The sequence below is a fragment of the Dipodomys merriami genome, unplaced genomic scaffold (genome assembly GCF_024711535.1).
Source record: "Dipodomys merriami isolate MVZ:Mamm:240054 unplaced genomic scaffold, mDipMer1.0.p SCAF_1141, whole genome shotgun sequence".
Classification (NCBI taxonomy): Eukaryota; Metazoa; Chordata; class Mammalia; order Rodentia; family Heteromyidae; genus Dipodomys; species Dipodomys merriami.
This window is the reverse complement of record NW_027202429.1, coordinates 19,499-31,551: the sequence shown is the minus strand read 5'-3', so window position 1 is coordinate 31,551 and position 12,053 is coordinate 19,499. Positions and strand designations below refer to the sequence as shown.

Here is a 12,053-nt window from a genome sequence, read left to right as displayed (position 1 = left end):
CAGCAAAAAGTTTCACATATGTATTAGGTTTCTAGGCATTGATTTATACCCAAACTTCTTATCTAATTAATAAACTATTAAGCAACCTATACGGAGAGGTCTGCTTATTTGAATAATAAAGACTAGATTAATAAAAATTTTACCAAATGCAAACTGCTATACCACTACTATCTTTGTGAGAAGTGACATAGTGCTGCCAGAGAACTTTCAGAATGTTCACAGTGAGTTTTCAAATGACTGAGAGCAGGGTGCGTGCGTGCGTGCGTGCGTGTGTACACCTTAGTGTGCTAGGCTGAAAAAGAACACAGTTAACACCAGGAAATTTTCCAATTGGTCTTATCAACCAGGTAAGAAAACAGGCTTAGAAAGGCAAATCATACATTTTGTCAAAAAAAAAAAAATTACTCTGTTCTAAGACATTTAGGGTGGAAACCCAGCCCCGTCTTCAGGGACTGCCGTAGTGGGGTCAGCCAACCATAACACATGTGCTTGGGTCCTAAGCAGAAGGCGTGCTGGGCTGTACCCTGACCTTACCATGCTACCTGCAGACCTGCCAGGTGATAGCAGGGCTCTGAGAGCTGTATAAGGAATGGATAGGGCTGCCATCCAATTCCCACTTGGGGCCAGATGAGCTTTGACTTCAGTGTGGCCAACCACTAACCCTGGGACTTTCTCCTGGCTGACACTGTACCATCTGCTGGAGTACAAGGTCTTTTGACAGTCAGACACGGGTTTTCCTCTTGGGCTGTCCACATATTTCCTGCTGTTCTGATTACTAATCATCCTGGCCAGGGGCCCCTGTGATCTGTCACACAATGACAGTTCTGTAGCCAGTGCCTGGATGGTAGTTGGATAAATAACCTGGAAACTGAAGGGATCTATTGCAGCTGACTATCTCAGAGCTGGATCTCCTAAAACATGGGTCTGAGCCACTTGCCTAGAACTACTGAAGCTGTTTGAAAGCAATGCTCTATTTCTGAACTAGTAAATAGAATTCTAGTATATAGGAGGTAATAGTACAAAGCTTGAAACTTACCCAGGTCCACTGCTAAACAACCATGAATATACAGTGTAGACTTTTCTAGTAATACCTTCTCTCTTGGTATTATAGTACCAAGTATTGACTAACAATAGCTATGAATTTCCGCCCGTATTGGCCTAAGAGGTCCCTAATCCTGAGGGAGGAATGTAGTGAGCCCCCCTTAGCAGTATTTGACTCTTGCAGACTTTATCCTTCCCTAAAAACCAAAAACTACTACTCTGTTCCAGGTCCCTTCTCCAAGGATGGCCTTATCTTACTCTGTGAAGAAGTCTGCCTGCAACTTCAACACTCCTTCCACACTTATAAACAAGGCCACTCATATGGCTTCTGCTACGGTACTTTAAAATTTTACTTTTGCCTTCTAGAAAAACTTCAGTTTGGCATTCCCTCTGCACACTGTGTGTCACTGGCTCCTCCTTGCCCAGTTCAAGAGCCGGTGGGAAAGATCAGGTCTAACAACTGAGGGCTGCACTGTCCTGCCTGCTTTGAGACCATGTGAGTTGTGAAGACCCTCGGTGCAGGTTGATAGGCCTCTGTAAGTTTCTGCTCACCAAAATAAATATATAAGAAAATAGAAGTAAGTCTAATGTACATCTCTACCATCCAGAGTACAGAGGAATTAAGAACAACACAATTAGACAATAACACAGCAACAATCTGTATACCTGATAATGATTGGTCTGTACCATGTGCTGAGGGCTGGGGTAAAATCCTTCACTGGATCTTGGACTAGGATAACCAGGCCTACTGGGCTGTGAAAATCAACAGAGCACCATGTAAATGATTTGGGTGATTTCTCTAAAACAGCATGATTGAAATCATATTTCAATAGGGAAAAGAACAACATTTTAATAATTCTGGGTAAGTGGATATTCACATGAACACTTCAATCTCTTTTTCAGATAAACCTTAAAAAAGTACTAAAACTATGATTAATGGGAAGACATGTAAGAGATGAGCTTGGGTGAGACAGTGGTTTATTGGCTAACATGCCAAAAATACAACGGGCAAAAGAAAAAAAGATCAACTGGCCACCGTCAACATTAAAAAGCTTTATGTTCCGAGTGATTCCAACAAAAGTCAAAAGAGTGCCTAAAGAATGTAGGAGTGCCATTCATTTATCAGATGTGAGAGTCATATAGGAATGCACAGAGATCTTACAGGTTGGAGCTCAAGTGATGCCATCAATTAAAAAGGGCACAGCTGGTACTGTGCGTTTGTGGCCAGGAAGGGTCATCAAGACAGACCCAGTCTCCAAAGCAAGTCTCTAAGCAGGCAAAATTAAAGGTACATTGTAATGGATTACTAAGTACTGAAGGCAAAAGAGCAAGAAGGTTGTTACTGTAAACATCAGATTAGTGTACAGGGCTGCTATGGAGCATAACACTTAGGGATTTGGGGGTGCAGCATGTTACTTCCAGCAATACTGTTCAAATTCTTAAACAGGCAGACAATAGCATTTGCTTATTACTCAGGAGGCAGAGGTAGGAACATCATGGCCCAAGGCTGGTTTGGGCAAAACCCATGAGACCCTGCCTGTAAATCCTAGCTAGCAAGAAGGCAAAGATCTGGGGATTGAGGTTTGAAGCTAGCCAGGAAGATCTTTGTGAATCTTTCTTTTTTTTGCTAGTCCTGGGGCTAGAACTCAGGGCCTGGGCACTGTCCCTGAACTTTTGCTCAAGGCTAGCATTCTACCACTGAGCCATAGCACCACTTCTAGCTTTTTCTATTTATGTGATACTTAGAAATCGAACCTAGTGCTTCATGTATGCTAGGCAGCACTCTGCCACAAAGCCACATTCCCAGCCCCTCTTTGTGATTCTTATCTCCAATTAAAGCTGGAAGTGGAGTATTAATGCCACAATTTCACAAAGAAAAGGAAAGGAAGGAATGGAGAGACGCTGTGTCCAGTCACCAGGTTATAAGAACAGCCTGGATGAACAGACTTGCTTGACTTCAAGGTTCTTAATGTCTCTTGTTTGAACAATCCTGCAGCTGTCATGGAATTAAAACACAGGCAAACTGGTAAACATATCAGAGGACCTTAGGTAAGATAATGAGTGGTTCATGTGTCGTCTGTGGGCAACTAAGAATGTTTTCTGTTGTTCTTTAGGAATGACAAAGGAATGTTCTCTTTTCCTCACTGCCTGACTCAAAGCCCTCCCTTCCCGCCCTGCAGATAGTATGGTCTTCTTCCTCTGCAGAGGGGCTGGGGAGAGGCACCTTTTGCCTCTGCCCTGCTGCAAGTAGCAGTAGCCGAGAAGGCAAGCCTTTGAGTATCATGATTAAAGCTACAATTGCTACAGTACTTAATACAGTTCTTTGTGCTGACATTTATGAATACATTTCAAAAAAGCTATTAAACTTACATTATTAGTTATTAAATAGTCAATAATTTAGCTATAAAGAACACTATTACTATTTTACTTCCTAGAAAGAGGTCTGAATTGGATTATCCATGTGAAAATACTACCTTTTCAAAAACAAATGTTGTATAAAGACCTTCTGTTGTTGTTGTTCCTTTGACCTGGCCCTGGGACCTACCTGTCTCTGAGCTTTTTTGCTGAAGGCTAGCACTCTGCCACTTGAGCCACACAGCTTCATTTCTGACTTTTTGGCAGTTAATTGGAGAGAAGAGTCTCATGGACTTTCCTGCCCAGGCTGGTTTCAAACCATGATCCTCAGGTCTCAGTAAGCCTCCTGAGTGGCTAGGATTACAGGCATGACCCTCAGAGGCCCAGCTTATTAAGGCTCCTTAATCCAAGAAAAGTGTTTAGGCCATCTCAGTAAAAATCCCTAGCCACTGTCCAGATTATAAGATGTTGTGGTTGCCCTCGTCATGTAGGAGGGGAGGTGAGAAGGGGTGTGGGGGCACATGGGCAGGCAGGGTGTGAGGGCATCATGCCTGGACATAAAAAGGAGATGAGCTTTTCCCCTGACAAACAGCACAGCCACATACTAGAAAAAGGTAGAAAATGTGCACAAAATCCCAACCCAACCAAACTAAACCACAGTGAATGTGGTCAGATGGAAGTAGACTCTACTTAAGCCTCACTATGGAGGCTTCAAGAAGGGAGGACGAGAGAGAAAGCAAGAATGTAAATAAAATCATGTCTATTCTGACTGTTCTTGTCCAGCTCATACGGCCTCAAATCAAAACACAAATTAGGAAAAGAGTACACAGGGTGGCAATCTATCAAGGAGGAACAATTAAGAAACATGTTATAACTACTGTCAGGGTAACCTGAGACTAGATTTCCTCCTTGTGAAAACAGCTGTCTACACCATCCAGTGTAGGAGTTAGTTTAAGAGGAACCCCAAAGTTGGGGTGGGGACCTTGGCTACCTTGGGCGGTGCTTCATCAGACCCTCCAGAGTCCCAAGACACGGTGGCCTGTCTTCTGGATTCCATCCTCATTCGTTCTTCTTGCTGAGCTTTTTCCTCTTCCAGGATTGTGCTAGAGAAACAAGGCATTGTGTTAAGGGGGCCTACAACCAGAATCACACATTAGACCTCTCCCTAACCCATATAAAGGATGCCAGTTGGCACCCAGTAGAAAATAACCAAAAAGAAAGGAGCTCACACATAGGGAGAAAAAAAAAATCAGGTTTCTAACCCTTCACAAGATGATTCTAGAACAGCCACAGTCCCTATCAGCAAGTTCATTAAAAGCATAGCCAGAGGTTAAGAAAGGAGTTGGTGAAAATGAAGAAAAGGCTAAGATGAAATGTTTGTATGCTCTGAGCCAAACACAAAGTCCCTGAGAAATCCTAAGCAGCCCTTTCCCAAGTGTCTACCTGCCTGTCTATAGCAGACTCTTCACACAAACACAGACTCCTCGCACATGACATGAGCAGTCAGTAAGGGGCGGCCAATAACCTCTCCAGCTTGCTCAGTACAGTTAAGTTCATACTAACTTTCAGTCTAACCAGTACCTTATCTGACCAAAAAAAAAAAAAAAAAGAAGATGCCACAGTATTTGCAGGTGCTTCTACCCTTTGTTCTCAGCTGGAAGCGCCACACTTACCAACGGCTGGGCTGTTCAGGGGTACGTGAAGTCCCACATGTCGCCGTGGCCACCCTAGTCTCCACAGCCTCCACAGCTTTGCTGGGCGGCTCTCAGTCCTGGCCGTTTGCCAGCCTGTAAACTCCTCAGAATGGAGCCAAGGGAGAGTCAGCTAGCTTCCCATTCCACACCGACTCCCTGGGGCTCAGCAAGGAGAGGGGGTGGGTCTTTGAAACTTTCTCCTAACTGTGCCAATAACTGGCTCTTTCCTACATGCCTGCAACTCAGATTCCTGATAGTGAGGCTCATTCAGAGTTTCTGGCCCCTGGCAGACAGAATCACTCAGGAAACAGTGACATCAACACACTGACTCCTTCTGATCTGGGAATCTACTCCACTGTTTGAAAAGACACTCCTGTTGCTGGCTGGAGGCTGTTCCTCTCATAGTCACCTTCTGAGTCAAGAAGACAAATTCATTTCATAACTGCTCCAAGTGAGCAAGCTAGCATTGAATAGGTTAAGGACATTTTCCCCATAAGGAAAGAGAATAATGTTCTGTTCAAAGAAACAGATCCTGTAACCACTTTTGTTTTTTTTTTTGGCCAGTCCTGGGGCTTGAATTCAGGGCCTGAGCACTGTCTCTGAGCCTCTCTATGTTCAAGGCTAGTGCTCTACCACTTGAGTCTCAGCGCCACTTCTGGCCTTCTCTGTTTATGTGGTACTGAGGACTTGAAGCCAGGGCTTCATGCATGCTAGGTAAGCATTCTACTACTAAGCCACCTTCTTGGCCCTCCATTACCACTTTAAAGGAAAGCTTCCAGTCCAGAAAACCCATCTCCTTCACAAAGTAAGACTTTTTTCTTGCTCAAGTTAGCTGGTTGTGGTGGAGTAAATTAATAACAATGTTTAAGCATTCACTTCTCAGAAACTGGAGGAAAAGCCCAGCAGCTGAATACTTGCCTAAATGCATGAGGCTCTGGGTTTGAAGCTCAGCACTACACACAAGAGCCAAAAACCCAACAAAAATCCCCAGAACTTTCCTGGCTGCTTCGTAAGTGGGCAAGACATGAGCTCAGGCACTGGTACTGCTGGGTACCTGGCCCATGTGCAAGACCCAGGTGAGCCTGGCCAGGGATGTATCTGGGGAAGCAGCACAGGGTGCTCAAAGGCAGGTTCTGGCCTACTCTCAATCAAGAGCACTCATTTCCGGATGAGAAGAGGAAAGGAGCAGGAGCTACAGTCATGCTCACATGGATCAGTAAGTTACTTCTTATGAGGTCTCAACCCTGGCTGGCAACTCAGCAAGCATTTACCAAATTTCTACTTGATGCAGGGGCATTGGTCAGAGAGGTGCTCCAATTAAGGACAAAGAAAGACTCAAGAAGAGTGTCACCAAAACACGGGAAAAGAAGGCTGTCCCAAAGGCATCTGTGGCTATACCCTCCAGGAACTGGAAGAAACTGGTCAGGAAGAAATCTAGGGAGCAGGCTGCAATGACAAACCCATTCCAGTGCACAAGCGTTACAAGACTGAAGCAAACCAATGGTTCCTACACACCTGTGTATGTGTGTGTGTCGGGGGAAGGGGGAGGGAAGGGGGAGCGGTCTTGGAGCTTGAACTAAGGATTTGGGTGCTCTCCCGGAACTTTTTTGCTCAAGGATAGCACTCTATCACATGTATCACAGCTCCCCTTCCAGCTTTTTTGGTGGTTCAATGCAGCTATGAGTCTAATGGACTTTTCCTGTCCTGGCTGGCTTCAAACCACAATCCTTCAGATCTCAGCCTTATGAGTAGCTAGGATTACAGGTGTGAATCACCAGACTTACTATTTTTCATAGACATAAATCCCTCTAAATTTATTTCCTCTTCCCTTCCTTTCTTCCTTCTTCCCTCCCTCCTTGCTCTCTCCCACTTTCTCTCTTTCCTTTTACTAACGGTATTAAATGTGTGACTCTACTGTACTTGGATGAACAGTGCCTGGCAAGCAGTGCTACTGAAGTATGAGGGAAAGATGCATATATTACTGTAACCTGCCAGACCCGGGGCTTGGCTGAGCAGCATCAGAGCTTGTGAGAGATGAATAAACAAACTGAGAGGGCTAACAGTGAGGTAGAGAAGCTGCAGTCTGAGTTGGGCTAAAGCTAGGCACAAGTTTGGCGACAAAAAGATTATGCTATCTCACATGCCTCACCCACAAAAATGATGCCTCCCATTACTGCCTTGAAAGGTTGTTGAAAAAAATAAAAGGAAACAATCTGTACAGAGCTCTGAAACAGGTTCAGGGCTCATCCTGTACTCTTAGCTACCTGGGAGGCTGAAATAGCAAAGACCATGGTTTGAGGCCAGACTGGGAAAACAATCCAAGAGACTCCGTCCCAACCAATAAAAAACTTGGCATGAACTCAAGGGCAGTAATGGGAGGGAGGGAATGAGAGGGAAAGAGGGAACAGCTTACACTAAGCAAAAGGAAAGAAATGCACATATCACCCGATGTGGAGGAAATAGTTGTATTGTCAAAGCTCACAGAATTCACAAACATTACAAACCATGATAAGCAATTTTTCTTGTGAAGGTTAAAATGTGTTTGTGATAACTATCACAATACCGTGAAATTTATGTAATCACTTAATCTCAATAAAAAATTATTAAAAAAAAAAACTTGGCATGATGGTGCACACCTGTGACCCTAGCTACATGAGAAGCAAAATTAGGAGAATCCAGGCCCAGGCTGGACCAGGGCAAAAAAGTGAGACCCTACTCAAAAAGGAACTAATGCAAAATGGGCGGGAGGAGTATTCAAGCTGTAGAGAGCTAGCTGCAAGTTCCAGAGTTCATACTCCAGTACCACCAATAGGGTTCTGAACTCAAAAAGCTTTTTTAAAATATAAAGAACTATGACAAATTCCCCATCAAATTTTCCCCAGTATCTGATGGCTACCATTCCTACAAGGGGCTATAAGCCAAGTTTTTCAAATGACTTAAAAAATGACTTAAAAATCAATTAATTTGAGGTGCAAGAGACCAAATGTGCTTTTTTTTTTTTGGTCAGCCGTGGGGCTTGAACTCTAGGCCTGGGTGCTGTCCCTCAGCTCTTCATCTTGAGGCTAGTGCTCTACCACTTGAGCTCTACCACAAAAGGCCACTTCTGGCCTTTTCTGTTTATGTGGTCCTGAGGAATCGAACCCAGGGCCTCATGCATGCGAGGCAAGCACTCTACCATGAGCCACCTTCCCAGCCCCTGTAGTATAACTTTTATACACATAATTGCATCTTTTTGATAAGCTATGCCTTTGAATCTGTCGCCTCGTTCAGGGCATGATCTGGAATGGTACCTACGAGCCCTGCTGGTTCATCAGTGGGGTCCTGGGAGGGCATGGCTCAGGTTTCTACATCACAGAACCCATTCCCGAAGGCTCCTGAGGAGGACAGAAACAGGCAAACAGGAAACTCAAAGCCATGCACATTTGGGCTTATTGCTCTTTCTTACACCCCCCCCCCCCCCAGAGAAGGTCCTATTATGCTCCCTGAGCCTCTCCTGCAAGGAAACTGCCTCTCCCTCCTTGGCCCATGTCACTAGTATTCCAGTGCCCAATAACACTGGAGTTTTCTCTCAAGCTCCCAACTCTCTTGAGGCTGAGTTACCTTTCTTGTCTACATTACCAAAGAACTACCACTTAACTAAATTTAACTCTGGAAATTGGAAATTTCTGGTTGCTTGGCTTTTGTCACATACAGACTCATTTTTTTTTTTTCCATTCCTATAACTGGTACAGACTCTGAAGGGTAGGTAATATGCACAAGTAAGGGACAGGTGAATGGCTGAACGAAGCCCAGGCACAGAGGAATAAAACCCATGGATAGAGAAGGCTACTGTCAAGTGAAGAGAATATGGATTATTCCAGCTGACTGTTGAGTGAAGAGCACATGGATAGGCTTCCTGAGCTTGCAACTGGCCACATAGTTTGAAGGAAAGGCCTTTTGGCAACTTTCTTCCAGATGGCCACTCGGAACACAGCTTCCGTCTGAGACTATAGCAAGGAGCTATGGTATCTGAACTAGTGATTTTTTAGAGTCATGTTCAACACCTGATGCTGAAAACAATCATCAGATACCAAATCCTGATACTTTTTGGCTTACAAAAAAAAAAAACAAAGCAAAAACTATAGAGTACATAAAAACCAATTGGAAAAAGTAATGTGAAGCTCTTTCTCTTTTTTTTTTTTCTCTTACTTCTTGAAATAATGAAAATACAGATAAGCTTTGAGAAGCTAATTTGGACATTTTTTTTTTCAAGCAATAGCAATCCCATGTTAAGCAGGTCCCACTGGGCCATTTCATTTTAGATTGGTCACCCTGGTCTTAAGGCTAATGTTTCTCTTCAAATCTTCATATAGGCCCTGTGAGGCCCTTCCCACACATAGACCTTTCCAGTCACTTCCCAGCTCTGACCTTTTGAATTTACAGCCTCTCTCTTCCGCCCTTAGTTACATATTGTTGTGTGTGGGATTGAGGTGTAAGCATCTAATGTGCACAGCAGGTCTAATTGGGCAGATAATCTTGAGCCTCAAAGCACACAAGGACAAGTAGAAAGCAAGTTCTTTCCATCTCTGCACTTTTGTCACATACCAGGAACTGCAAGTCAAAATGCCTGTGAGAAACCCCAGTCTGTAGCTCTGAGTAGTGAAGAACGTAAATAACACATAAACTATCTGTTTTTACAGTGTGCGGCTACTCCATAGATGGAAGAAGAGGCACGCAGAGACCTGGCAGAGCTCTCTTCCTACAGCTGTGGAAGAGCCCAGGGCGGCACACGAGAATGCACACAGTCATGAGGTCAGACTGAAGCATATTTTCCCAGACTCAATATTTTTAGTAGCAATACATTCCATCTGAAAGCTTCCAGCTGCCTAATGTGAACTGGCAATGAGCCCTCCCAGCTTTTCCTGGGATGGTGGTTTCCAAGGCTCAACCTTGCAAACAGATGAAACAGTAAGAGCTGAGACTTGTCATTTAGTAAACCTGAGTGCATTTGATAATTACATAGGCTTATTCACGGGCTCCACCTTGAAAGGGAATCTTAAAGGGCGCTTCCCTTAACGTTAGTTCAAATGTATTTTTGCTTCTTTTAATTTAAAAGAAAACGTCACCAAGGCAGCCAATTTGCAGTTAAAAGACATTAAAACTGTTGATAGCTACTTTTTTTTTTTCTTTTTTCTTGCCACACCTCTGAGAAACTCAGTCTCAAAAGTCCACTGGCTAAACAAAGCATGGAGAAGTCACATTAAATCCCTTTTGGAGCAACAAAACAACAGCTCACCACTAGGTATTGTGGTGGTGAGCAAGAACATTGTCTATTAGGTCCCTTGTTTTCAGTACTGAGATAAAATGCAAACCCAGATCTCCAGCCAGGACAAGTCAGCAATACTGGAGTCCAACTGATCTAGAACAGTTGATGCTCTAAGTCACTGGAGCAGCCCTACATGAGAAAGGGCAGTGGGAGGAGCTCACTCCCCCCCCCCCCCCCCCCCCGCCGGGGTGGGGGGCGGGAAGCTTAGCACACAGAAGACAGTCACAAGGCAATCTTATCACCTCCAAGAAACAAAGGGTTTGGAATTTAAGTAAATGTAAGCTGCCTCTGTAGTTCTTTCTAGACACTAGGAAGGGATGAAGTTATACATGCTTCGTTTCTTCTCCTTCCCTTCTTGGTCTTTTCCTTCCTATTCCCTCTTCCCTTCTTTCTTTCTGGAACCCAGGGCCATGCACATCCTAGCCAAGTGCTGTACCACTGAGCACATCCCCTCCCTCATATAATTTCTACAGCATATGTTCTACCAACTCTTTTCTTTGAAACTATCACTGAAACAAAGAGATGATATCTCACAATTCGCTTTGAACATAAAATCAGTCTGGGTTTATAGTAATTTGGGCTCTTCTGAAAAATATCAGAGGGAGGAAGAGAGGGAAAGAGTAAGAAAAGGAGACAGAGTCAGAGGAGACAGGAGCAATAAAAAGGAAAAAGAAAAATAGAAAAAAGGGCTTGTTCTGGCAAGTTCATGGGAATACCAGTTCTGAAGTATGATCTCTTCTAATTACTCAATATTGCCTCACCAGAAAGGAATGAAGTTGACCTTCTAACAAGCCCCCTGGTGTCTTTGTGGGAAAACAACTTGTAGGCTTGAGGCAGAGCTGGGGCTGGCAGATGTGGGCTGGGTGAGCTGGAGGCTGACAGCCACAAGCTTTTTTGCAGCTGCATCTCTGTTCCCCCTATGAACAGGTGCCATGGACACCTAGCTCCATTGAAATGCCAAAATCACAAATCACATTTCTCTCTCCACTCATGACGTGTCTCAAACTTTAGGAAACAAGTCCTGGTTGCTGTGCTCGACAACTTGAAATTATTATAATTTTTGTACATAGACAGAGTCAAGGTTCCCACATTTGTGTCTCCCACGTCTAGATTAATTTTCCTGACCATCTGTAAGCTGAATAAAGAAGGTGCCACTGAGAACTACAGATACTTCACTTTCCAGAGGAAGAAAGATGTCCATCATTATTAATGCTTTCTAAGGACATAACCTGGAAGTGAAATTCAGTGTATGGGAATTTAGAGCAACTGAAGAACCAAAAAGAAACTGTGGGGACAGGAAAATAGTGATAGAACAGTTGGGAAAAAAGAACTCTGGTAGTTATGGCAGGGAAGTTTGATGACTTCACTGTGGTTCAGAGATCAGAATCAAGCGGTAAATAGTAAATGTGCGAGGCTGGGAAGGTGGCTCAGTGGTAGAGCACTTGCCTTGCATGCATGAGGCCTTGGGTTCAATTCCTCAGCACCACATAAGCAGAAAAAGAAAAAAGCTAGAAGTGGCGCTGTGGCTCAAGTGGTAGAGTGTTAGCCTTTAGCTGAAGAGCTGAGGGACAGCGCCCAGACCCACGACTGGAAGCCCCCACCCCCCCCAAAAAAAAAAGTAAATGTGCAAGTTACATCTGGCTGGAGTTCTCTCTTTA

The 12,053-nt window shown here is 44.1% G+C and overlaps 1 protein-coding gene across 2 annotated transcripts in view; it reads right to left on the bottom strand.

Moving 5' to 3' along the window:
- Positions 1-12,053, bottom strand: part of LOC138822757 (focal adhesion kinase 1-like) — a 53,074-nt gene that overhangs the window by 24,104 nt on the left and 16,917 nt on the right. Inside the window, exons 1-3 of one of the 2 annotated variants that reach the window (XM_070015700.1) lie at positions 5,070-5,256; positions 4,388-4,499; positions 1,708-1,794 (exon numbers count right to left, since the gene is read on the bottom strand). In XM_070015700.1, the coding sequence (XP_069871801.1) occupies positions 1,708-1,794; positions 4,388-4,459 (159 nt within the window). In that variant the 5' untranslated portion in view covers positions 4,460-4,499; positions 5,070-5,256. Of the gene's footprint in view, positions 1-1,707; positions 1,795-4,387; positions 4,500-5,069; positions 5,257-12,053 lie in introns of those variants that run through there. The other variant, XM_070015698.1, reaches the window with a different exon arrangement.